The sequence below is a fragment of the Plectropomus leopardus genome, chromosome 10 (genome assembly GCF_008729295.1).
Source record: "Plectropomus leopardus isolate mb chromosome 10, YSFRI_Pleo_2.0, whole genome shotgun sequence".
Classification (NCBI taxonomy): Eukaryota; Metazoa; Chordata; class Actinopteri; order Perciformes; family Serranidae; genus Plectropomus; species Plectropomus leopardus.
The window spans coordinates 11,196,838-11,219,954 of record NC_056472.1 but is presented as its reverse complement, the minus strand read 5'-3'; the positions used below and the strand labels follow the sequence as shown (position 1 = coordinate 11,219,954).

At 39.4% G+C, this 23,117-nt stretch overlaps 1 protein-coding gene across 1 annotated transcript in view; it reads right to left on the bottom strand.

Moving 5' to 3' along the window:
• dars1 (aspartyl-tRNA synthetase 1) overlaps positions 1-23,117 on the bottom strand; it is a 35,695-nt gene that overhangs the window by 683 nt on the left and 11,895 nt on the right. The window contains exons 7-17 of the mRNA XM_042494624.1: positions 17,705-17,807; positions 17,113-17,193; positions 13,873-13,932; positions 10,455-10,566; positions 8,429-8,563; positions 5,950-6,097; positions 3,674-3,820; positions 3,298-3,340; positions 2,454-2,534; positions 1,046-1,157; positions 791-862 (exon numbers count right to left, since the gene is read on the bottom strand). Of these exons, the coding sequence (XP_042350558.1) occupies positions 791-862; positions 1,046-1,157; positions 2,454-2,534; positions 3,298-3,340; positions 3,674-3,820; positions 5,950-6,097; positions 8,429-8,563; positions 10,455-10,566; positions 13,873-13,932; positions 17,113-17,193; positions 17,705-17,807 (1,094 nt within the window). The remainder of the gene's footprint in view (positions 1-790; positions 863-1,045; positions 1,158-2,453; positions 2,535-3,297; positions 3,341-3,673; positions 3,821-5,949; positions 6,098-8,428; positions 8,564-10,454; positions 10,567-13,872; positions 13,933-17,112; positions 17,194-17,704; positions 17,808-23,117) is intronic.

Below are 23,117 nucleotides of genomic sequence, written 5' to 3'. Positions count from 1 at the left end.
ATGGAACTAGATGGCACTCAGCTTGTGGTGATCTAAGCACTGAAAGAAGAAAAAAACACGTTTGCTAAAGTCAATAGCAATGCCTTTTTCCAGATATCATAACCCAGTGACTCAAGATAATCCACAGACTTTGTTGTGAGCTGTTTCATGTGGGAACTATTTTCTTACAGAACTACACCCACCGACCAAATCAAAGTGCAGAGGGAAGCATCCGCTTCTAGCTCGCCTAGCACCACTGAGGTAGCTAATGTTATAGCTCAGCTGAGGAATATAATATTAATGTTTACATCTTACTGTTGCAAGCACAGCCTTTCGTCCATAAGAAGATCCATGCTTCCTTTTGCATGGTGATACAGTTGGAGGATGTAGTTTGGTAGAAAGAAAATAGTTCCTACATGAAACTGCTCACAACAAGGTCTGTGGATTATCTTGACTAACCGGGTCATGATTTCTGGAAAAAGACGTGGCTGTTGGGTTTTGAAAAAAAATTTGTTTGGTGCTTTGAGCACCACAAGCCAGGGGCCATCTAGTTCTATTATATTAAAAAGAATACAGATATTTCTGCAGCTGATATTTCCAACATTTGGCATCTCACACCAAAACAATCAAGATTAAAAAATAACACTACATATAAAAGGAAAAAAAAGGATTTTGGGGTGAACTGTCCCTTTAAAGACCTACCTGAAGCCATGTTTACATATTGTATATTATTATAGCACTCTTTCAAAAACAGGTCATCTGTGCTCAGTAAAACAGAAATGAATTCCTCCAAAAAACAGATCATCCTTACCAATGCCTCCACCACCATGTGGAGGAGCTCCATATCGGAAGGAATCAATGTACGCCTTGATCTTCTCCAGATCTGTCAGATCATAAAAGGAAAGAGGTTGCTAAAAAATTTGTAATGAAATTATTGCACACCATGGATCCAACAATTTTTCTGATGTTGCAGTTAAAACTGCTCACCAAAAGAGGGAGACAGAAGTCATTTGTAACTCTGTTCATGTCCCTTTATCAGAGACATCGCTACACTCTCAACTCTTACCAATCTGGTGATGCATGGCCCTCTCAGTCAGCAGCTGAGCGTCGTGGATTCTCTGAGCTCCAGAAAGGATCTCCTCTCCCCTCATAAACATGTCATATGAGTTGGAGTTTTTCTGGACAGAAAAGAAAAAAAAAAACGTCACATGTGAGGTCAAGAATCAGTTAAATGGAAGGAGGGATAAAAAAAACCAAACAGACAAAACATGAAGAATTGGAAAATTAAAAGGACTACAAGTTGACAGTGCTGTGTCTGCATCAACACAGGGCTACCGAGGGTAAAAAAAACTCAGAAAACATTTTAAAGACATTAAACTGTTGAATCTGTCCACCTGAACTTGTTGACAAACTGGTATAAGAAGCCAAAAATTGAGTTTTAAGCTTCAACAAGAATGATAAAAAACATGAATAGGCATTTTTAGGATTTCTATGAGACTGCTATATAAAATATATATATTAGTTTTTGTCACGTTATTTCAAATTATGTGCAAATTCTCCACTTAAAAAACACAGATTCATCTATGCAGAGTTTTTAACTGAATTCCACTAAATGACCAAAGAGTTTTCCTTTTCCTTCTTTTATGTTTTTTTCAGCCTTAGCAGTTTAGTTTGACAGTTTCATCTCTTCATTAGTCTTTGTCATCAGTGGGTAGGTAGGTAGCTAGCAGTAGTTAGCTAGTAGGTAAAAAACCTTTTGATTAGAAAAAAAAAACAGGAAGAAGAAAAAAATGTAATATGCTAATGTCAGTAAATGTAATTAGAAAACACATTTGTTAATACTGAAATTCTCTTATATCATAACATCAATGTAATGTATGCATTTTGTATTTAGTGTGTGTAATTTAAATTTTAGCAAAGCATTTTAGCCATATTTATTCAAATAAATGTTTAACTATGCAATAACTTTAAACATAACTTTATATAAAAGTCAATGCATATTACTACGATGATAATTCATTCATTCATATTCCATAAAATTTATGTACCAAAAATGAACCAGGAGCATGTCACATACAGCTAACAATAAATGACCTTTCCCGTGCTTCTACGTGATAAGCATGAGCATAAAGGGATAGTCTGGAACTTTGAAGTGTATAAGTAGAAATACAGCCTTACTTTAAAAAAAAAATCCAAACTATCCCTTTAAGTTGACCACACTGCAAGGAGCGTCATTTGTGCTTTAAAAAAATCCACTGTGCTGTTTTTCAGCCAGTACGTCCACCATAGGACAGACAGCTGAAGAGTCTTTGGCTGGTCTAAAGCTGCTCTCTGGACGCAATGCAAGTTTAAGCACAGGTCAGCAGCAAAACTCATTTACAAACATTTACATAACATTTGTCAATGCACATTTCTTACTATGCAGTCAATAACTGTGTTTACTGCATGTGTGTATGAGTATGTGAGAGACTTACAGGGTTGTTTGGATCAGGCATCGTGTAGAAGGGTCGAACAGCCAGCGGGTACTTATCCAGCACGTAGAAGTCAGTATCATACTGAGAAAGAGAGAGGTGATACAGTTATAAGCTGTTTTAAACAACATTTGCTGGACACACTAGATACCCATGGATGAATCAAGACAATTAGATCTCTTTTCTTTATATAATGGAAGACCAAAATTTTAAAAAATCCAAAGCTATTCAGTTTATTCTCATGTCTGACAAAGAAAAGCAGCGAATTCTCATGTTTAAAGCACACAACCAGCAAATGTTTGACTTTCATGTTTATAAATACCAAAACAATTTTTCGATGATCAAATAGTTGCCAGTTAATCTTCTGCCAAACAAGGAAGCAATTGTTGCAGCTCTATACAGAACACACATTTTGATGACGTTTCTATCGCTTGTAAAAGTTCTCTCTGCCTTTGCTAACACGACAGAGCCCCTTATGTCATTCGCAGATATTATAAAGACTGTGAAGCTTTAAATAAACCATCCTTTATATTTTTCTAATTCCCCCAGAGGAACTCTGAGTGGAAAACTCTTGAAATGCTTGCCATGGCTCAGGTGCTATGACTTGATAATTAGGTCACTTTGGTTTTTTGGAGCACTCTGATAAAGCCAGCTGATAAGGGTGGATTTTAATTCAGCAGCCCATTAAAAAATGGCCTTTTAATACTTTAAATCCACCCACACAGATCCAAATCTTTTTTTTGTAACGTGCTGAAACCATTTTCTACAGTCAGTGTCCAACCGTTAATATTAATTTATTTTTTTACACTAAATTATATGTTAAATCAAAGAAACACATTGAACGTACCTTTTCCTTGACAAGACGTCCAAGCAGCTTCTCATTGGGTGTACTACAGAACAAACCAAAAGACATTAATGCAATGATGTTATCTTACGGTGTCAAACTGTTTACTTGTAATGCTTGAAAGTGAATATAATAGTACTTTTACACCAACAGCACAATAAAAAACAGTTTTTATGCATTTCTCAACTGTGCAGTAAATAGTTAAATAGGTCGGCACTGATCACAAGAACTACTTTTATCTTAAAATACTGCCGAGTTATTGGTCTGATGTTTCATTTCCTTTCTTTAAACTCGTGTTTAAATGTATTTCTGCTTTCATCAAATCATCTGACAAAAAAAGTGAGTGTGATGCGTGACATGGTGTGTGATGTAATCTGACCTGAGGTCGTCCTCGTCACCCATCTCCACCCCGGCCTCGCGCAGCATGGCCAAGGCCTCGGTGTACTCCAGCCTCAGAGTGGGCTCCAGGAATTTGAAAGGCTCACTGGGGAACTGCTTGTTCACAGTCTGGATCTCTGTCTGGAAGCTGATGCAGACATGCACATATGCACATCAAAACCTATTAACATTCAGACTTCCTGCCCACACATGGCAAGATGCCAGAAAGACATGTGCCTTTGGTAGTTAACCTATCAAGGGTCACAGCCCACACTGGCCAGAAACTTTGTAAGATAATATAAGTAGTTTTGTAGAAAGTTTGAATTTCAAACATCCCTCCTGGCCTCCATGAATGCTCTCTTAACACTGACAGAGCAGAGAAGAGCTTGTGGAGGTAGCAAAAAAAACCAACATGTTGGACTTTTAATGAAACTAGGATGTCTATGCAGTAGAAAGATGCAAATGCTTTGGTGCTACATGACCTGAGTAAACAGAGAATAAGCATTCTGGACTTCACTTTTCCTCTAGAGGCAGAAAACCTACACTTACCAGAATGCACTGCGCCGCACCAGACCAATAAATGCTCCCACTAGTGGATGATGTAATGCAAACTCTTCTGTATGACACAATGGTGGCCGGCTGGTAACAAACGATCTCGTCAAACAGTAAGCTAAAAGCACTGCAGCAAAATATTCTCCACTGTGTGCTCCAGTATTTTCTTTGGGTGCAGCCTTTGTGAAGTGGACCATTGATTTGTGCGCTGTAATTCGCCTATTCTGTGAGCGCCAACCTCCGACTGTGGAGGGGCTGAAGTGAAATTCCTTTTAACTCTGATGTTTTTGAAAGCATATGAGGCAAGAAATGGGCAATTCAGTAACAGAATCTTGCTTTATATTTGATCAGCGCTGCTTAGTTTTACAGTTTCACTATTACAGCCTAAACAAGGCACTAAGATGTGCTTCTGAAAACATTCATCAAGGCACTTACATGGAGGAAAGTTCACCACAGTTCATCTACACATATTACCCACACTGTTCTGATATGAAGCTGGTTAAAAAATCTGCAAAGTATCCCTTTAAATGTAAAAGAAGCAGTGCTTACCAAATCAAATAAAAAAATAAAAAAGGGGGTGATAATTAACATTTCTGAAAAGACATCTAACAACAAGTATTTTGACACATAAAATGAACAAAAAGACTAACAGAGCGCCACAGACACCAGGTGATCTCTGCATAAAAAACTGGAACATCAGTCAAACGCACATGCAGAATTACCTCTTACGTAAAGGAGGAACTGTCTGGAAAGTCATGAGAACAAAAGTAAACGGAAAGAGGAACAACTGCTGTTGTTGAAACTAACCAACAGTGACTGACCTTTACTGTATTAAGGGGATGCCACCGCAAGCACGAAACCTGAAACCTAAAACCTATTATGATCCATCTCTGGAACAAAGGTTCCATTTAGATTGAGTGATTTCAATATTGAAAATGTTGTTGTTTTTTATATAAAGTGAGAAAACTGAGTTGTGCCCTATTCATCTGTCCTTTTTTCTCAATAACTATTCAACGGCATCAGCCAAATCTCCCTAAATGTTCATCTTCTATTCATGCCAACTGGACAAAAATCCACTAACGCAAGCATTGCTACAGAATCATCAGCATGTGACCAGAAAAAATGATTAAATGGGCAAGGATACACTGACACTAAAATGCAAAATAAGATATAAAACCCAAGACTTGGGCAGCCTGTGTGGCAGCTCAGAAGAAGCCAATTCCAAGTCAGTTCTGTTTTTGCGCAATGCTGCCATGATAGTGGGATGCAAAAGAGTGGGCACACCAAAAGAAATTTTCTGTTTTCATTTACCACTGATTCAGCTTTTGCAGCTCGATCCACGTGCTGCACTCGTTCCCACCACTAGGAGGCAATAAAGCCACATCTACAGGCCTTCTATGGCAGCAGCGGCTGACAACACCTCATATGGATTCAGCAGCTGATATAGTATTTTGTTATGAAACACAATATTTTGACTTTTTGTCATGCACTGAATTTCCACCCAGGAATTGATCCTGTCAAAATTCACCTCTTGTGTTGAGCAGGAAAACAAAACTTGAGCTTCTCTATGGAATGTAATTTGCATCGATTTCAGGCGCTATCGTCGCCTCACCTCACTTTACAGAAGATGCCAGTACAGCAAATACCAGGAGAATTTGTCAACAGTCAAAACAAAAATGTCAACCTATTAGTCGGAGCTTTACTGTATATGAATCCTAATCTTACTTGTCTCTCAAGCCCTTGAAGATCTGCACCATGGTGTCAGTGATGGAGTCGATCACTTCGTGGTAATGGTAGCTGAAGGCCATTTCAATATCCAGACCCACAAACTCAGTCAAGTGGCGGTGAGTGTTGGAGTCCTCCGCCCTGAAAACTGAAATGATGCAGATTTAATATCAACGTCTAAATCAAGAAGAGCAGCAGGCTGCAACATGTCCTCCAGTGAAATGGCCTTTTAGTCAGTGTCATCTTATCCAGGGTGCAGTGAATCCTGAAATGTGTCCCTGATCAGGTCACAAGACTGTTATGCATTTAAAAGGGTTACTAAGGTAACATTATGGCCACTTCGTTCAGCGCTGTCCTATAAGAGCTCTAGAAATCTGGACAATGTGTTTACATGCAACTTTGTGCTTCAGTGAAAAGTAAGTTGTCACCAGGACAGGCTTGTTGGAAAATTAAAATAAGTAGCAGTTTACTTGGGTGGGACAATATATACTGACATTATATCAACATTGACATGATATGAGAGTAGATATCATCTTTGATTTGATATCACAATATAGTTAGGTGTTGTCTTTTCTCGGTTTTAAAGGCTGCAGTAAAGTGATGTAATTTTCCGAACTTACAAGGCTGTTGTAGCTGTTCTATTATTTGCCTTTACTCACTTAATCATTTTATCCACATTAGTGATGATTATTTATCAAAAACCTCAATGTGTCAATATTTTGTGAAAGACGCAATGGCTGCCCTACATTATCAGCCCAATATCAATTTCAAGGTATCTAATAAAAAATAATGTGACATAGGATTTCCTCCATGTTGCCCAGTTCTAATTTTTACTAGTGATGCTGTTATGATGCTAATCTTTAAGGTCCAGTGTTTAGGATTTAGTGGCATCTAGACGTGAGGCTGCAGAACTTCTCCCATGAGCCAAGCGTGTATAAAAACTATAATGCCTGAAAATGAAAGGAGCGAGTGACCCTATCTAAAGCCAGTGTCCGTTATTGTTTGCTCTGGGATACTGTAAAAACAACATGCTAAACTGCATGGGAGAAGACCTGCTTCACATGTAGTCAGAAATGCCTCATTCTATGGTATGAAAAACACAATGGTTCCTATTTTCAGGTGATAATACACCAATAAAAATATAGTCATGAATATTATGTACCATTTCTTTCAATTAATGCTCCTATATGCTTTTTTCATTTAACTAAAATAAAAAAATAGCTCCAGTAGATATTTTCATTCCCTTTTTAATTGTATCCTTTGTTGTGAAGCACTTTGACTGTATATGGTGATTGCTTGAAGCTAAATCACAACTGATTGCAGGTCTTTTTATAATGAATTAATATTACAAGCAATATATATTATTAGCCTGAGCTGTGCATTATATTAGTACAGAGGGATGACAGCTCTGTCAGTGAGCTCCTTTATTCTTGCTCTTTTAATTGACGAGTTTTCAGATGGCTGGAGCAGTCTCTACAAATGCATGCGAGCATTTGATCAAAAGTGCATCTACATCTCACATATGGCTGAATGGAGTGCAAATCAGACACATGCATATGCACACAAATTCACAATGATTGAAATTTATAAAACACAACCGTGCATATGTATGGCTTTATTAAATCTGTTTATGTATATGTCTGCTTTTGTATGCACACAGAGTCTAAAACCTACACTGTTTAATGAATCTGACCCCGGCATAAATTTACTGAAAAACATAAATCAAACTCAACATGGCATCAGCTCATGCGTGCTAAAGAGCAGCCTTGTGTTTACATCTGTGGGTTTCAGATGGTGGCACCACAGCTGTAGAGGCAAACATTTAAAAACACAGCACTTCTGGCCGCTGGGATTTAGGAGAGTTGATCCCAATTCTCCTTTCTTGCTGAATTGGTGTGACCGTAACTAAGGCAACAGCGGTGAGTACATTGTTGCCTTAGAAGCAGTGATGACCTTAAGCCCTTTGATTTCTCTGGTGGAGCTACAAAGAAGCAAACAAAGACGTCGGTACAGTCTGTAGAATACTGAATTAGCTCTCTTCTCTCAAATGTTTTATTAATCTCGGCAGAGAATCGTGTTTCCAACTTAAAACTAAAAATAAAAACTGTGCATAGGATGTTTTGCATTTATGCACATTGTTTTGTTAAATACGTATTCAATCAGATGGTGGCAGTGTTTGCTTACATAAAAATCCAAGGGGAAGGGAGGGTGGTCTCTTAAACTCAGTACAGCACCATAAAGTCTTTTACAAGTCCCATTGTGTCACTAACACACAAAACTCCACAGCAGCTCTGACCACAGTGAAAGCAACAGAGGGAGGTCTGTTAAAGTTTAACAATCTAAATGCATTTGCAGCCATTTTCAAACTGTCATCTCAGTTAATAGGGTGTACGCTCTTCACGACACTCTCGACGCTCGTTTCGATTCATTTGCCGTAAGTGAATGAAAATGTGAGTGGACAGTCGGGAGGCATTCTTACCTGGACCAACACAGAAGACCTTGTCAAAGTCAGCACAGATGCACATCTGCTTGTAGAGCTGGGGAGACTGGGCCAGGTAGGCGCTGGTTTTGAAGTAAGACACAGTGAAGACATTTGCTCCACCTTCGCTGGCAGCTACAAATGGACAAAGACAACTTTTAGATATGAAATGAAGCCCCATGTCACAAAATGACCAATACCTGCAGGGGCTGATATTGTTTTTGACAAACACACATTGCTGCAAGTTTCTCACTTCACAAACCCAGACACTGCCACCTAATGATGATATATATATATCACATGTTCAGTGGAAGCTGCAGTTGGAACTCTAATGAGCCAGCTTACAGCGATTTTTCTTTCTTTTTGGAAAATAAGACAGAAACAGAAACAGCTCCACAGTATATTTCTGACCTGCTCACTGACACCAGAACTCTCAGGTCTACAGACAGTGGCCTTCTGGTTGCACCCAAAATAAGATCAGGAGCTGGTAAAGGTGTTTTTAGTCTGTGTGTGGACCTGCCCTCTGGAATGCTTTGCCTCATAAGCTGCTATCTATAAAAACTGTATCTACATGTTAAGCTCAGCTCAAAATCGTCCTGTTTTCTCAGTTCTATAAACGGTGTTAGTGTTTGTGTGTGTGAGTATTATGGTTATGTATAAATATGTGTTGTTTTTTTATTATTTTCATTGTTGAAAAAAATGAATATGTTAAAAAAATAAATTCATGTAATTAAAGAAACACACAGTTTCCATGTGTGTGTCAAAACAAACAAATAAAGGCCCCACTGGGGCCATGTTACATAACACATCTGCGGTTCTCTGTTTGACACACGTCAGAGGTTATCATTTGATACTTTCGTGTCACCAATAGGAGGGTGGGGGTTCACACACCACAAACTGTTCATGCTGTGTACTATGGGTGTTGGCAGGCAGGAAGATGCGGTTTTTACAAAAAAAAAAGGGCACACTGTGTTGATTTACAGCTGCCGCCAAAATAAAAAAGCGCCAGTTTTGAATTCAGTAGTACCAGGGTAAGTCGATATCATTGGCTCTTGAAGAAAAGAGGAAGTGACACTGTCACGGTTTCGCCACATTTCAAATCTGAGAGGCATGTGGGAGGCCACCGACTGGAGATTAGAGGACTATGTACTTTGCCGTAAGAAATTCTAAAAATCTTTATCCATTTTGACTCAAACTTACTGCAAATTGCTGATTTTAGATTCCTCTTCACTCCTGCACAGCTTTAATTATACATAATATACACCTGACTAAGTATTTTCTCAAGGCTTTTCAAAACAAATTCACTCCAGCTGAAGAGTGGAAAGGTTTTCCACGGGGTAAGTTGTATATAAGTAGAATAGCAAGTCATCTCTCATACCTGAAGTTCAGAAAATGATACCAGGATAAGAGACACCATGCATGGAAAAGCTCAACATAACAGTGTCTTCTCAATGTCAGCGGGAAGATTTCTGTTTGAAACTTAAGTTGTATCTTTCCAGTCTTCCCTGCTTTCAGTGAAGTGGGATAAGGTCTTTTGGGAGCGGGCTTAAAGGAAGGCCTCCCTTGTCAAATTAGAAAGGCACAGTGTGGAAATGTGAGAGTAAGAAGCTGATGTGAGAGAAGAGGAGCTGATATGAAAGTTGGTCGATGCATCAGAATTCCCAGTGGGCTGGATTAAAACCCTGATAGGTCTAAAACAATAAAAACTCTTCTTTGTACCTTCTTGTCTGTTGTTTACTTGAACATCATAAGCACGACTGTGTTTGAAACTCTCCGTTACTCCCTGAGACAATTTTGTTTTAAGCTTCAACTGAGCTTCAAGCTTGATATGAATTGCAGTCTTGAGAACGGCACATGCAGGAAGTCAACCTCACAACTGTCACAGGATGACTCACAGGACACTTGTGGGTGGCAATATGAAAAAGAGCGTGCCTCTACTGAAGCATCTAATCAAAACTGATTCAACGGATGTTAGTTTTAGTTTTCCTGTGGGGCAAGATCAACGTGACATAGAGCATGTTTGTACCTGATATGATTTTCGGGGTCTGGATCTCCACAAAGCCCTTTTTGGTGAGGGTGTCTCTGAAGAGCTGGCACACTCCTGACTGAAGGCGAAAGATGGCCTGGCTGGTGGTCGTCTTTGGGAGGAGACACACGCAACACAAACACACACACACACACACACACACACACACACACACACAGACACACACACACACACACAGAGCATTACCACACTAAGTGTGATTCACTGGATTCATTACACAATCATAACAGATGTGTGTAAAACAAGGCCGCCAATTTCTGTTCACGCAACTCCTTTCGACATGAAGGGCGAAACATTTATTTGAAGGCAAAAGGGCAAGACAAGCGTGCTCCGCCAGCGAAGCCCCAAGTACTTTAAACCTATCATTATAAATGTAAATGCTGAAACCAAGGCGGGGACAAAAATAGCTTAAACTAAAGCAAGAGATTACTGTAAAAAAGCCCTAAATCCCCCCAAACGGCAACAGAGCACATCAAAAACAAAAGTGAACATTCCCTTTAATCAACTCTCAAATGACCTCAGGATTTGAGCTTGACTGGCTTTCAACTCCGGTTATTACACACCTTCATGAAGACAGACCCTGGTCCTTTCAATACAGGATGCACAGGTCTGTTTTAATTAATAGGCATCATTTCTCCCTTTTTCCATTACTAGTGCCTGTCCAGTCCTGAATAGGCCTTGTCCCGCTAACAGTTTGCAGAATGGAAAGGTGATAATGTCCAAATGCTGGCACACTCATTAATCTGCAGACAACGCCTCAGGGCTGTCTGGCTATAACTTTTCGTTTAGTCCCAATCTGAAGAAGTGAAGAAAAACTCTCCTACTTCAAAAACACTTTTACCAAACCCTTTAAAAAGCACTGAACCAAATGAACCAAGTTAAACTCATATAAGCGATTTGTGTCACGTGTCAGACTTTGACCTGTGTCCCCTGTTAAACCTGGGAAAATTAACCTAAAACCAGGCCCTGCGGGACTACGTTCAGAAATTAGAAAGCAGTTCCTGTTTACAGCATGTCTGTAGGTGTTATATAGTTGGGTGGGGTGGCGGTTGGCGTACTGTCAAACTGGCACATTGTCTGGTGGTGTCCTGAAAGTGTGGGAAATCATTCACGAGGCAGTGGCACAAAGTGCTGATGGTTTGAAACCTGACTGTGGTGACAATCCACCACAGTAAGGTTTCAAAGCACAAAATCTTTGCCTCTCTTCTCTTGAGTTCAAATATTTGCCTGTACCTTTACACTTCTTTTCAGTAATCTGTGAGTTGATAATCATTCAAACAACAGTTGAGCGACTTGACTCTTTATCCTTGAAATGTTGTATATTCTGAAATTTGAAATGAATCCACTAGTTTCATAATCGATTAATTGTTTCAGTTAAACTATCTAGCACAACACAAAATATTTACTTTTTCCAGCTCTTCAAATGTGAGGAATATTTGTTCTTCTTTGTCTAATATGATGTCTCAGCTGAGGTTGCCGTTTATCCCCTAACAGCATTGTTTACATACGGCATGTGCTCTTGTTGTTGACCCTTATTTTCTCAGGAAACCCAAAATAGTTCCGCACTGCTGATTTATTCCTGCATAAATAACATTCCTCTCATCTTCTTTATTGTGACCACCTACTATTATCTGTCTTTAGCTGTTGGAAAGTGACACAGAATTAAAAAAATAATAACTGGTATATTCTGAAATTTGAAATGAATCAAAAACTGTATTAATCACTTGTTTAAGTCATACTAAATCATACTTGTTGCTCTTCTTTGTCTATTGGGCAAACTAAACTTTTATTATCTTCATATTTTGGACTGTTACTTGATGAAAACTAGCAACTTGAAGACATCACCTTAAGCTTTAGAGAAACATTTTTTTTTGACAAATAAGACATACAGATAATCACGTGATGAACTGAACACCTGTAAACAGTTACAGTGTATATATATATATATATATATATATATATATACCACGCTCCCAAGTGAAAATGAAACATTTAAACAATAGAGAAAAAATAAACTGGGATGTAAATATGTGTTATGCTACTCTCAGCTATAATGAGCAAATTAGATGATGAATCCAAATTTAATGTTTTTAGGGTCATATTTTTTCACTACATGCTTTGGAGCTTTTACCAGTGCAGGGTTGTCCCCCACATCGCTTTTCTGTCTTAAAATCCAATCCACCATCTGTGTCACTCCATCCATGGCAAAGTTAGTTAGCCAACAGCGGCATAAACGTGTGCCTGTGTCGTGATTGGCATGATTATATTCAAACCGAACTGATCATTGAAATTTTGCGTTTTATTGTATATTTATATTAATTCTTAAACACATTTAGATTGAAGAAATAACAAGCTTTACAAATTACCAAAAAATGTAATGCACTTTGAGGTGCTCTGGCTGAGAAAAACAGTGTTAGGGGTTTTTTGTCTTGCCTCTACTCAACACCAACAAACTTAGGCGTCAGGGGGATTGCCGAAAAATGTCTACCAATGAGTGCAGCCGTCTTATACCAGCTAAATTAAAATGACTAAAAGTTAACTTTTACACTGTGTTTTAGTGCGAAGCGCCTTATTTTTGAGGATGGTCAGGTTACAAGGGGAGTTCCATTGGAACTAAAATATTACTGGGGGCGGTTTATGGTTCCCTTTTGGAGCATCTGTCTGTCAGTGTGGGAACGACTTTACAGCTTGGTTGGGCTCTGATGAGCACAACTGATGACAGACCCGAGTCCACGAGCTCAAAGTGCACAGTGTTACAGAAACAGGTGTTGTTGTGTGACTTGTGAGCTACGCGGCTCTGTTCTGTGGTGCGAGTGCCTTCCTGCCTGCTGCATCATACACGTGGGAGGCACAGATCAAAACAATGAGACGCTTTGTGGCTCCGTCTCTGCTGCTGCTGGCATAGGTTTAGCACATCTCCCACACTGCAAGGGATTGATAGCGTCAGCCCACTAAAATCACAGCCCATCTTTTTTTCCACTTTAGATGTGAAGTGGTTTGCTTTGCATTTTGAAATACGTATAGTATAAGGTTTGCTTTCCCTTTACCGTAAAAAATACTTAACATTTCTCTACTTTTTTTTTCATTTTTTCATTTGCTGTATTAGAGAAAAGATAACTTAACGGCATTTGTTAATTTAAACAGGATTAATAAAACTGACGATGTGAATAGAAATGGTGAATAACCAGCTCTGAAAAGTCTAACTTAAACAGGTCTGGCCTTAAATATCTCAAAATAACATATTTTTTATCCCAACAGTGAACCACAACTGAACCACTCAAGCCTCAAATGCGAACATGTCACTTGTGAGATTAGATACAGCAGGACAGAGTATCTGCTGTGTCACAAACTCAAGTGTTTTTCCACTTGTTTTTCCTCGGCTCTGCTCGCAACTTACCCTGAGATCAATCACCCTGTTGTCCAGCTTAGTGTCCTGGTTGACTGTGGCTCTGCCTTCCTGAGGGCAAACAAAAAAAAAAAACAAAACATTATCACATCACCAAAAACCTTCAGACTATGAAATATTCAACAATGTAGCTGTTGAGCGACTCCTGCTCTGTTCTTTTCTTTTCACAGGAGCATCTGCAGCCAGTGATGTGTAAATGCATTTTAGAGGCTTTTCAAATCACACGAGGAGGGCAGCAAGAGGAAACATGAGATACAAGTCATTTTCTGTTTAAAAAACCTAGCTCACATACTAGCCACTGGCAGATTATCAGCCCTGAATAACAATAATGAACACGCTATTTTTCCTAATGAAACACTGTATAATGACTGCCCTCATACAGCTAAAACACCAACAAGTAGAAATTTACTTTATTCCTTGCAGCAGCTATTACAGGGTCAACTGCAACAAAAAATATCCACGATGTGGGGCAACATGGCAATAAAAAAGAAAAGAATAAAAAACAAATAAAAGCATAAATGTTTCATCGCGGGAGGAACCACTGCTTCCAGGGTCATGGATGTCAGGCTTCCTCAGGACCCGCTGGGGTTTGAGCTAATAGCCTGTGTAGCCACATCCTGCTCCAAACAGCCCCACACAGAGGGACAAAAGGTTAGACGGGCGTACAGTTGGATAGACAGGGCTGTTAAGGCTCGTGTCTCTCGGGAAGGCAGGTGCTGGTACGAGTGTGTGACTGACATGTTGAATCCCCAGCAGAAAGCACCTGGGATGCTGCTGCAGCTGCACAGATCAGCTTACTGGATAAACACAGACCAGCTCTCAGCTGTCTGGAATGGTGACACCCATATATTGATTTGATCTCGATACATACATAAAGCAATATAATGATATAAAATCTGATACTGGAGAAAATATGGGGGTGTGACAATTCCTTTACATTGTCTGTTACAAATTATGTTTATTTGACAGCTTCAATCTCTCAATAGGAAGGTTTGCATCCAACAGCTGTGGCTGCACCATTATTGGTAATTACTATGAGACTTTGAAATAGAGGATTCTTTAGAAAAATGTTTTTTCATGGACGTGCAGCTCAATATCTCACTATTTAAAGATATTTTTGGGGCGTTTATGCCTTTAATTGATAGGACAGCACAAGTGTGAAAGGAGAAGAGAGGGGGTGACATGCAGCAAAAGGCTAAGGCCGGAATCGAACCCTGCAGCCTCTGCGGCGAGGACACAGCCTCTATACATGGGGCGCCCACTTTATCCACTGAGCCACCAGGCACCCCCAATTATCTAACCACCTGTTTAAGGGAAGAAGAATTTTCAACGACAACTTCAGAAGCTGCATCTGATTATCCTAAACTGCCAAGTGTTAATGTTGTCAAATTCTTTTGACAAGACACATGCAGCAGCTATTTACACAATTCTAGAGCTTTACAAAACATTTTCTTTCTTCGATAGAATCACCTGTATTGAGTCTGTATTGACATGCTTTTAAGCCAGCGTTTCACACTACAAAAATAGCAGCCTTTAAGTTCAAGAGACTTATAATGCCTTAACTTAACTTATTTCTAATGTAACAATGTCGAATGTTCATAATAAAGGTGGACAAGGTTTCAAATAATGAGCTAAACACATGTAAAAGTAATCCCTGTAAGAAAAAAACTTAGGCTTTGGAACGTTAGGAATTTCAAAGTTTTGTTTTTTTTCTACTTTGGCTGAAAGATAAAGTCATTGTGTGCCAGATTTCTTTATATGGTTATCTCCTCCGTGCTGCTGCACGTGTTTACATTATACACATTGCTACATGTAGCTACATGCTAATGTCACGGTAACATGTTATCTTGGTTGCTGATGTTGTTAATTTCTCATCGATTTTGGATCATATTCCTTCTGTAACATGACCAGTTGTAAAAATGTGTTTAGAAAATGTAACTGTTGTTTTTTCACAATAGAATGTACTGTTATTTTCCGTTACAGCCACTCAGCTGCAATAACGACGCAGAGATCAGAGATATGAAGACCCAGAGATGTTGACCTATTAGAACAGTCTGGGTGTTTTCAGAAGTGGGGCTAAAAGAGACAGGCGCTAACATGGAGCATTTCACACACAGGGTGAATACAGGTGTTCCAGCACAAACAGTAAGAGGTTAAGTGTTTTTTGACCATTAAAGCATGTAAACATGTTCTAGTAGGAACCCAAAATACAAGCATGAACCTGTAAATGAGCACAATAGATCCTCTTTTAATTACCGTCCATGACCACCTAAACTGTGGGTGGGAAATATAGCGACTTCTTAAATGCATCACAGTGCTCTCAAATGATTCAGCATCGATGCACAAATCTCCTTAATTGGAATTCAGAAGACTCCCTAAACCCCGGCTGCCGGCTCTTATAAACACGGCGTGATGAAATCACAGTTTGCATGGAGAGGAGGGAGTCAGACAAGGTGATGTTACTCACTGAATGTGATGTTAATCAGTGGGAGCCATTCTGCTCTCGATCTTATTTAATTTAACCAGGTTTAATTACCCAATACTTGACTCTGCCAAAAGTACAAATCTGTTTCTAATTCTCTTTTCTGACTAGTGCTTTCTGTCTGTGAAGGACGAAGTTAGGTCATGCTTGTATCTGCTACAATTTTGCTTTTAGCACAAAGTGTGCAGATACATTAAGGCTTAATTGTTTATTATGTTTTGGTCATCGATAGTCCCACTATACCTATCCATTAATGTCATCTTAGACGGTGGACTCTCACACATTCAATTCCTTTTTCTCACGCTGAAAAGTTGATGTCAGAATTTTTTAAATTAAAGCAGTCTGGAGCAGAGTAACAGATGTTTTTTTTTTTTTTTGTCTGGCTGAGACGGAGCTGTCTTATTGGCATTACATGCTGATTCTTTTCACCTGACAGTGAAGTTTCCTCTTGAGAATGTACCACACTTTCAATTGCTATTCCAGTTTTCCAAATTGTCACTGGTTGAATTTTTCTCTTTTTCAGCCAAACCAAAACACATTATGGATCCTTAAAAGGGCATTAATCACCTTTGACCATTCATGTTATACAATCGTTGTGAACTGCATTGTATTGATTTATTGAAAAGAATGAGCGAGATCAGCCATGGGTTGTCGGCCGATAATTCACTTTAGTAGGCACAGAGCAGAAAATAGCATTGGACGAAGTATGCTTTCCATGCCCTCTCTTTCATCTCTAAATTCATCCTCACCTCTTCACCCTCTCCATCAGGCCTGACGGCATCCTCCAACTGCAGGGGAAGACGGGCTTCTGCCTGGCTGATGACAAAAATCTGAGAGGGGAAGAAAGAAAAACCATTAAAATTCAGAGGGTGACAAACCACCAAATGTTTCCATTAGATGTTCTGGAAAGTACCCAGAGTCCACGTACAGACATAACAAGTAAAAGTGACACTGACATCTGTTAAAACCTCATCTATGTGTGAGTGTGGGAAAACGAGCGGGTTTCAATGCTGCTGACAAACATAAAAAACCTTTAGAATCTGATACAATCCACTGAGCCCTGCAATACTGTACATCTTGCATCACATTTATGACAGTTTCTCTTTTTTCAGAGTAGGCATCACAGAGCCTGTGGGGTTGCATTGGATTGCATTATATTAGAGTAAAGTGTCCTCCATCCCTTACAATTTTCTGTATTCACTGCCTTAAGAGCAGCTTGAAGACCAAATAACAACATAAACACACATAGGAGGTTCTGGTAACCTGAAGGCACCTAAAACTTTGGGTGTGTGTTAAGAACTCTGCGTGTGTTCGATGATTCGTAGTGAATAGTGTGCCCACCCTCTCGATGTGCAGCTCCACGTCCTGCTGGGAGCAGCTCTCGATCTTCTGCTCCACTTTCCTCACCGACGCCTCCACGTCTACTATGCTTTCCTTGGTGATGCTGGCGGAGACAGTTGGGAGGGTGGAGTGTAAACAACGGATAGCACTTAGAAAACAAACTCATCTGTGTGGGAGGCTAACTGCCTGAGAAAAATATTTCCATTAAACTGTGACTGATGCATGCAGACAAGCGTTTTCATTTTTCATGGTGCGATGTGCAAGGGGTGGGTAGTGCAGGATAGGGTTGAGTGCTTTTGAGCTGAGTGGTGGGGTGACACCGTTAACTCTGAAAATACTGCTGCTGTGACATAAGCTAACTTGGGGGAAAGGGGCACGTTGAGATGCCACAGGCTTGTGGGTTTCACAATAAAAAAAACGCTATCCTGCTCTTTCTGCTCAACACAAACACGTGTCAACTTACATTAGGCTCAAATAAACAGGTTGCGGCAGGGTAGAAATTGTTTCACACAACTTATTTTAGACAGATTTGGCGGTCTGTTATGGTATAGCTCAAAAAAATACACCATTACACCACAATTTTACTCACTTCAAAATAAATTCTGGGACCCTAAAATGATTTCTATCACTGTATTATTTTTTCAGAAAGGAGCCTGTTTCTTTTTTGCATTTAGAAAAATTAACGGTGGAATCACAGTTTGATTTTGAGAGGTTTAACAGCCGTAGCTCGATCTGACTGTCTATCAAATAGGTGTGCGCTATCAAACCGGCACCAGCTAATTCCACAACAGATGACAGGATATGTTGTAGTGACGTGCATAAGCCTTTAACAATTTTATATCAATTAAAAAGGAGAAGTAAATACATAGAAGCAGTAGGGGGATTGCTGAGTTTTGAGAAAACCTGTTGCAAAAGCATCGCAGCTTACATCATTCAACAGCTTTTGGAAAGTACCCAGCTCTACTATGAAGACAGTTTCATATTGACCCCAGTAGTAAGAATTCCCCAATTATACCGTTTATAAAGTAAACTAAAGCATGTGAAGGAAACCTACTGCTAATTTTGTTACTATGGCTTTCAAAAACAATGCAGCAACTTCTTTCACAGGCCTCTCACTGAAACCCTGAGCATCATGAGAGATATGAGGAACAGCACAGACAGTCATGCAGTGCAAGGCCAGATGGGAAACCCACTGAAATCCTTCACTCCTCCTCATTAAAAAGCAGTAATGAGGGACTGAACACTGGGGTACCGCTGTCCCTTCAGCCCCACGACAGCTGCCGCCACAGTCCTTCCCCGCCAGTAGGGGATCACTTAGATAAATAAATCCCCACATTAATAACCTCCGCTGCATAGCCCAGAGGCTGGCGACGATGCATTGGGCACACACTGAGGGAAACACACTGATTAACTGAGAGTTACTGAGAGTTGACAATATCACATGGAGATGACAAATACAACTTGGAGAGTAAAAGAGAGAGAGACTGCTTTTATACTGATTCAGTGTCCCAGCAACACAACAACACTTGGGCCATGAAAGACACATATGTCCAATTACTTCAGCTGTTAATGCATCACTACAATAGAAGAGCACTCGGAGAACACAGACCTCAGTCAAGGCCAAATGCCCCATCTCCCAATGTTAACAGAAGTGAAAAGTCATTTGCGTATCTGCTCCGTGATTTGGATAAGCTCCAAAATGTTATGGTTTCTGCATTGGCCCGAGCAACATCCTTCCACCTAGTTTCATGAAAATTCAACCCATAGTTTTTCCGTAATCATGCCGACAAACAAAATGAACCGACAACATAACCTCCTAGTCGGAGGTGATAATGTAATAGGCAAGCAAAGCTTACTAGACTGACTTTTCAATTTCAAAAGGTGAAAGACCAAACACAGTGTGTGTTTACGCTGCTCATGTCACTTTCCCACAAACAAGTACCGCTGCCAAACATTACCCTCAGAGCCCGACATGTCACTTATACTCTCATTATGCTGCAAGACTTTTGACCGCTTTATCGCGGAGGCGAACAAAGAGAAAGACAAAGATCAAAGATTCAGAAGAAACAAGGCTGCAAAGACAGACCTTTACAAAGAAAAAACATTAGTTTCTCAGTCTCACGCAGGACCCCTACTACCGTTTGATGTTCGGTTACATCCAGTGCAAGACACTGTTTCTGAAAAGAGGTGTTAGTGGTGAGTTTTTTTGTTTGTTTTTTTTATAAAACCCCAATTCCAAAAAATTGGGATGCTGTGTAAAACATGCATGAAAACAGAATGCAATGATATGCAAATCTTTTTGATCCATATTAAAATAAATACAGTGCAAAAATATTTAATGTTCAAACTGATAAACTTTTTCTTAAAAAAAATATGCACTCATTCTGAATATGCAACATTCTCCCAAAAAGTTGGCAGAGGAGCATGTTTACCACTGTATGACATCATCTTTTCTTTCAACAACACTTGCACCACATCATTGTCAGTGGGAGACAGGTCTGGACTGCAGGTAGGCCAGGCTAGTATCTGCCCTCTTTTACTATGAAGCCACGCTGTTGTACCACATGCAATATGCGGCTCGTTGTCTTTCTGGCATAAGCAGGGCCGTCCCTGAATAAGATGTTGTCTAGATTGCAGCAAATGTTGCTCAAAACCTGTAGGTGCCTTTCAGCACTAATGGTGCCGTCAGATTTGATGTTACCCATGATGTCATTAGCACAAACACCTCCATACAATCACAGATGCTGGCTTTGAACAAATCTGGACGGTCCTTTCCCCTTTAGACTGGACAACACAATAACATCCATGATTTCCAAACGCTAACTAAAATGTAGACTCTTTTCCACTTTATGTCAGCTCATGTCAGATGAACTCGGACCCAGAGAAGTCTGCTGCATTTCTGGATGTTGATATATGGTTTTCATTTCGCTTTTTGCTTTTTTGCAATTGAGGTTGTAACTAATTTCTAAACAAAGTGAGCAGCAGCTATGAAATTTCATTCACCTGTGTTGTGTTGAAATGGAGGAAAGAATCTCAATGACCAACATCTTAAAATCTCCACACACAAAAGATGGAAAATTCTGCACCTCTATATACAACTAGAGGTAAGTGAGAGCATATTTTCTTTTTTAAATATGACCTCATGCTGCCTTCACTGAGAGCTAACATCTTATGCAGCGGTAGAGCTGCTGAACTCGCTGACTAATGAGGGCCTCACACACACCACATGCTGTGATTATAACATGTGTCATCCAAATCAATAATTCTTTATGATGCTCTGACTGAATCAGGTGAGTCAAGACTGAATTAATCTCCCAGTGCACAACAACCCAGACATGATTATTGTTATTTTAGTTTTAGAAGCCAAATCAGCCACACTCCCCTTCTGGTTTACACTCTGAGGAACTTGAGTGGAGTTAAGGTTCCAGACCCTGAAGATCACTTAATTAAATTGTGTGAGTGAGAGTAGGATGACTTGGACATACAATATGTGAAAGGAGACTTCCCCAGCAATGTCATCACTGCCCCTTGCATGATTATGAGAGGATTTACTTGTAATCCGGGGTCTTACTCATCATGTCAATCATCCCACCAAAGTGTGTGAAACTACATGAGGACCAGAAGGCCTCAGGAAGTGATAGTGCCACCTGTTCTTAAAGATTTAAAAATGAAAAGCACACATTTTGATTCCAGCAGAAATGCTCTGTAAACACATTGGTAAGTCATTATGCTGTAGCGTGACTTTGCTTTATTTAGGTTGTTGTTGTAAGACTATGTTGTCTTGGAAACTGTGTTATCACTTTCACTCACTTCGTAGTTAGGCGGCAATGTGTTGCATAACAGCCTTACTGCTCAACCACAACATTGCAGAACCGGATTGAGAAACAGTCATGCATAAATTAAATCATGTGATAGTTACAAAAATACATGGAAACGTGTGTACAATTTCCTTAACACAATATCCTGTGACACACAGCAAACTTTTAAACAACATTATACGACACGCAGTTTGAAGTCACTGGTGCTTTCTATGCCTGTGTTCAGTGCTGAAGCTACAAAGCACTGCAGGGTAACCAAACTGAATCTAATCGGCGACTTGGAGCAGGTCAGCTGAGTGACAGCGCGGTCAGGGTATTCTGACACTTCTAACAAAGTGGGGTCAGCGTGTTCAAGCAGCAGAGGTCAAGCCTCTGGTCTGAGCAGCAGTGACCTCGCCCTCGTTAGAAAATTGTACTTGTGTTTTACTTTCCTGTAAACCTCAACATACTGCAACAAACCACAAAGAGGCTCCTAGGGTCTCATTTACAAAACATGAGTAGAATGAATGTGTGTAAAATGGTAATTTATGCACATCTGAGTATTCATGAAACATTTAGAAGCTCTGACTTGTTTACATATAACTTAGGCAGGTGTGCGCATAAACGACATAATTCATCAGTAACGTATTTCATAAAGTCTTTCATGTTTTTAAATGAAAAAAAAACACCCTTTTAAATGAACTTGGCTGGGCCGGGTGTTTGTCCATGTTTCTCTAAGTATAAAATTAATTACAGATGTATCTGTTTTGTTGTAGATGCTATCCAATAATAAAATTTTCTAATACAGACAGTTTGCACACAGACATTAAATTTATTGCTTTTTAAGATATTTTTAACATCATTTTAACCAAATTTAAGACATTTTTTTATTGAATGATCTTTTTCTTATAAAAGCATTGCAGGTAAGTGATAAGTTAAGAAGTAGCATATACATGTGGTCCTGTGTAGAGGTAGGCTTTACTTAGGAATATGGCTATTAGAGTTAGGTCAAGCTATATTTTTCTAACAGTTATGTGCAAGCATAAAGTTAAAGACAGTTATAAGTTCAGTGGAAGGTTTAAGGATTTGTAACAACAGAAATATGGATTCTCAGGCACAAGAGCTTGACTCATCTTAACAAACAGATTAAAAAATGGAATAATTAAAAGTAGCCATTGCAACCTTAAAAATTGCAATTTAAGACTTTTCAGTGACTTTAAAGGTCCATATTTATAAAACTATATTTATCATCCATGTGGCAATAAAAAAAAAAGTTATAATAGGAGTGCTGTCCTGATCTTGACTGCATTGATATCCACTTTGAGGATTTTTAATTGTGAGTGAAAGCGTTGTGTCCGATTTTTTAAATTAAATTGATGACATTTCACGACTTTTTAAGCAAGCAGACATTCTGATTTTGCTGCTCTGTTGTAAATGATAAGAGGGGAAATGAGAAACTAAGGAGATACACTCATTTCTCAGTCAACCCACAGTGGTCTTAGCACCGAGGTCACTGCCTAGAACAATAACGGAGCCTGACACATCCCACTGATGTTTGACACTGCTTTGTCAGAGAAGCGCTGTTTGGTTAACAGTTTAAAGGTTCTCTGGGAGGG